Below are 4541 nucleotides of genomic sequence, written 5' to 3'. Positions count from 1 at the left end.
GGATCGCCCCCCGGATGGACCCTCCAACGCATTTATCAACTGAGCCTTACTAACTTAGAGATATTTTACTGTCAGTTTTTACCTCACCATCTGTCGATTTAGCAAATAAACCACTAGTTATTGATTGACATCTTGGAATTAAAGGGATGTGCAGTGCTTGTATGTCCTTTTACTTTATTATATTTTAGAACAGAATTTATAACAGATTTTCCATGATTTTTGTTTTCTAACCTTTATAGAAATCTTGGCAAGATCCTGATCTTCGGGGCAACAACATGAACATCCGAATCTGCCCAGGGAAATTGCTCATCTTACTTCTGCTGATCTTCATATTTTTCTCTGCATACTTGTTCCACCGTGAAAGAAATATTGAACTTCTCAAAAAGTGGATTCAAGATTATGTCAATGTGCAAGTCCCCCAAAAACCTGTGAATAATTTGACTTACCCAGCTTTCAAGCACCCCTTGGCTCCTCCATACCCGTTTCCATACCAATTTGTTATTAACCTGCCGAACAAGTGCAAGGACCGGAAACCCTTTCTTGTTATAATGGTGCTTGGGGAATGTCATGACCTACAGTCTAGACAAACAATCCGGGAAACATGGGGTAATGAAAGTATTTATGATGTTGATGTGGTCACGATTTTTCTCCTTGGTCTACCTCGGGTTGCTCCTGATCAAACCCAGTTGATGTTGAAGGAAGAAAGTATGGTCTTTGGAGACATCATACAACAAGACTTCATGGACACCTATTACAACTTGACCTTAAAAACCTTGATGGGCATTGAATGGGTGACCAAATTCTGCCCTTCTACAAGCTATGTCATGAAGATAGACAACGACATGTTTCTTAATGTAGACTACTTGGTCCATCAGCTTCTTTATCCAGAGTATCCCATTCGTGAAAATTTTTTCACAGGAGCCTTAGTTACCAACACTGGACCTATAAGGTCACGTGCGTATAAGTGGTACGTACCTGAAGAAGTCTATCCAAATAACACCTATCCACCCTATTGTGCTGGTCCTGGATATGTCTTTTCAGTGGATATGGCAAAAAAAATCTATGATGTGGCTCAAGAAATTAGGGTCATCCCCATGGAAGATGCTTTTATGGGGATTTGCTTGTATGAGCTCCGCATTCCACCTACTCCACCTCCTAGGGGAATATTTAACGGCTTTAAAGCTGAGTATAACCTTTGCCGCTTTAAGAAAGTTGTCATGGTGCATCATTATGCTGGAGAAGAGCTACGGACTGTATGGGCAGACTTTTGGGCTAACAAATCTCAAAAGTGCTAAGAAAAGAGAAAAATATTTTTTAGCATGTACAAATAATAGTCATACTCACCTTAGCAAACCTGCGCTGCTCCTGTTCCAATGTTTTTTGAGTCCACTGACAGTCTCTTCTTCCTGGTCTCTCTCGACACAGACATGTGACCACTGCAGCCAATAACAGAGTGCAGCAGATCACTGCTGTTGCCAGTGATTGGCTGTAGTTGTCATATGCCCTGGTCTGGAGGCACAAGGATGTAGAGCATGGCCAGTGATAGGCTGGAGCATTGTAAATAAATGCACGATCTCAGCAGCACACCAAGTGACCACACAAGTGGGGGAGATATGTATAAAGAAGAAAGCTTGAAGCTAGAGGGTGCACTCTTACCAATAGAACCCGACTTTCAGGGTTCCTTCAAATATCAGGTAAGTAGAAAGGTGTAAGCAGCACTCCATGGAGCTTTTTCAAGAAATCCTTAGACTATCTTCATATGGTAAAAAATTCAAACGACATCTTTATTTTTTAAAAGGACTCCATGCATATATTGGAGCTTGCAACGTTTCGTCCTTCAGAGAGGACTTTTTCAAGCATTATGCTCATAGGAATGCCCACACTCATGCACCTTGCAAAACAGAGTCACATAACAAACAAAACGATACTTTTCCAGACATGACCCAGACTGTAACCCATTCAGTGCTGCAGCTATGCAGTACACACATATTCACTTACATGGAACCCCTTAACAATACACATAAGCACAAGATTACATAGACCATCCAGAAGCTTCTGCACATTAACTTCTGTACACTACAGCTCCCCCCTACTTAAGAAAAAGCCGACCCCGGCGACTTTTCAACACAGAATGTAGATTCCGGAGTGGAAATTTTCTCAATGTTCTACCTCTTAACACTTTTAGGACATCTACTTAATCATGGAGTGTGCAAGGCGAAATCTGTAAACACAACTCCTGTGGTGCAAATATATTTGGCTATTTGTAACCCTCCATCTTGTATCCATACAGCCATGAATGTTCAATGTGTAAATTATAAGGATGTATAACTGAGTCTTATAGACTTGCTGGAAACATGTTTATATCTGGACATAGTGTCACCATTATCTTGTAATTCTACTACCATTGTCTATAGAGTCTTGTGATTCTATTGTCTAATTAGTCATGCAAATCTATTATCATTGTCTTAAGACTGAACTGGGACCTTATGTATATTTGGAGCTTAGGGCTGCCATTGTATTAAGAATCACTTTTGTCGGTCTGATCTAGTTCTATTTGAGGAATGGTCACTTCAGATTGTGACCTTTTCAAACAAACACCTTTATGCATTGATATTTGTGATGCAAATATTCAAGCAGTAGATCATACTAAATATAAAAGACAGGAGAGGACTTTGGAGAGTAAAGGCCCATTTACATGAAGAGATGATCGCTCAAACAAAAATTTGAGTGACAGCTTTGAGCAATCATTTTGCATAAACTTTTGAGTAGCTACTCAGCTACTTAAGAGCAATTAAGTGTGCAAATAAAGCCTTAGCTGAAAGCAGTTAATAGCCCGAGGGCTCTTGTCTGCTTTAGGTTCTTTTGTTCTCCAGCGGGAAACAATGCTATGAACACTACCCGTGGAGAACTCCTGATAAGGATGAAAGACGATTTTTAGGTTGGACTGAATTTAACGATCAGCTAGCAGTGCATGAAAAGTGCATGATGGTCGCGTGTTTAGACGCAACAATTATCGCTCAAACGATCGCTTTTTAGCGATTTTTGAGCGATCATCGCTCCATGTAAATGGGCCTTTAGAAACATTTCGGACCTGTGATAGGGAATGCCCCCTCACAGTGTGGTTCCCAAGAGGCCCCCTGTTCTCTGACTTTTCACCGCTGCTTCTCCGGTTGATGCACAAAGCAGATAAAGTATACCTAAGGCTCTTGGTGATGTGAGTATTGATCTAACCGTTTTTTAAGAATTGTTTACAAAACGTGTAGATTTTTATTTAATTGTTTTATTTAATCAATTATTCATTTGTAATAATAAATTGTGTTGTATCAACCCACTTGTCCTTCTTTAAAGCTGTATCCGAACTTGTTGTTTTCAAGTTGGCAAAACAAACTCCCCCCTTCGGTTGCTACTCAAGGCTTAACCCATTCAAATTGTCACTTTCTATACATAGTGTAATTTTATAACAGCTTGTAAGAGAATATTGGTATGGCATACTGTTTTGAGACAAAGGTTTGTTAGGCTGGACATAATCCAGGCTTCACTTACATAAGCTATGGGGCACTTACATAATTCTTCTCCCCAAAGACAAAAGTTAGATATACCTCACTGTAACTACATACAAAATAGAAAAGGGTTGATTGGTAGGTTAGAAAAAATAAAGGGTAAGTGGAATGACCATCACTTCCCAAAGATCTCTTGCAGGGTGGTTACCTGAAGTATATACCCCCAGCCAAGCTGACTTAAGAGAAAAAATGCTAACAAAGCTGTGTTCCCTAGAATAGATAAGAATGACAGACTGACACTGGAGTGTTTTGTAATTAGTAGGGTAGCATCTAGTTGGGATGTCTCACATACACACCATTCGTACTTTAAGGCCTTAGTCAGACGGGCGATTTTTCGCGCGATTTGCGGATCGCATGACGGATGCGCATCCGCAAATCGCGTGACCGGTGCACGCAAGTCGCCCGCAAATCGCCCGAAAATCTGCTCCTAGCCGCGTTTCATTAGAAACGGGCCGGAGCTGTCCAGCGCATTGCATTCAATGGAGACGGCAGTACAGCCGTCTCCATTGAAAGCAATGCGCTGCGGGCGAGCCCGGGATGAATTGTCGGTAAGGGCTTAAATATATAAGCCCTTCCCTGCAATCCATCCTAAAATGTGTTAAAATAAAAAAAAATTGTATACTCACCTTCTGCCGGCAGCCGGAGCTCCGCGTGGCCGTCCTGCAGTGGGTGTGAAGGGGGTGTGAGTCAGACCTGCCCCCTGATTGGCTCAGCGCTGAGCCAATCAGAGGCATGCCTCACTCACACCCATTCATGAATTCATGAATGGATGTGAGTCAGACCTGCCCCTGATTGGCTCAGCGCTGAGAGGCAACAGTCACTCACCCATTCATGAATTCATGAATGGGTGTGTGAGTGTTTTCAGCCTCTGATTGGTCAGGGCTGTGACCAATCAGAGGCAGATCATTTAGCAGGCGGGGATTTTAAAGCCCCGCCGGCTGAATAGTGCCAAGAAGCAGTTCAGGAGAACTGACAGCGGCC

The 4541-nt window shown here is 42.0% G+C and overlaps 1 protein-coding gene across 1 annotated transcript; it reads left to right on the top strand.

Moving 5' to 3' along the window:
• Nucleotides 1-275: 275 nt before the first annotated feature.
• LOC136610870 (beta-1,3-galactosyltransferase 2-like) lies at nucleotides 276-1295 on the top strand. Its single transcript, XM_066590070.1, has one exon. It carries the CDS (start codon nucleotides 276-278, stop codon nucleotides 1293-1295), a length of 1020 nt encoding a protein of 339 aa, XP_066446167.1.
• The last annotated feature ends 3246 nt before the right edge of the window (nucleotides 1296-4541 follow it).

The sequence above is a fragment of the Eleutherodactylus coqui genome, chromosome 2 (assembly GCF_035609145.1).
Source record: "Eleutherodactylus coqui strain aEleCoq1 chromosome 2, aEleCoq1.hap1, whole genome shotgun sequence".
NCBI lineage: Eukaryota > Metazoa > Chordata > Amphibia > Anura > Eleutherodactylidae > Eleutherodactylus > Eleutherodactylus coqui.
Note: the sequence above shows the minus strand (reverse complement) of the source record. Positions and strands in the feature narration are given on the sequence as shown.

Excerpts from the sequence above, each read along its gene's own strand:
- LOC136610870 (XM_066590070.1), top strand. The coding sequence starts at position 276 with ATGAACATCCGAATCTGCCCAGGGAAATTGCTCATCTTACTTCTGCTG.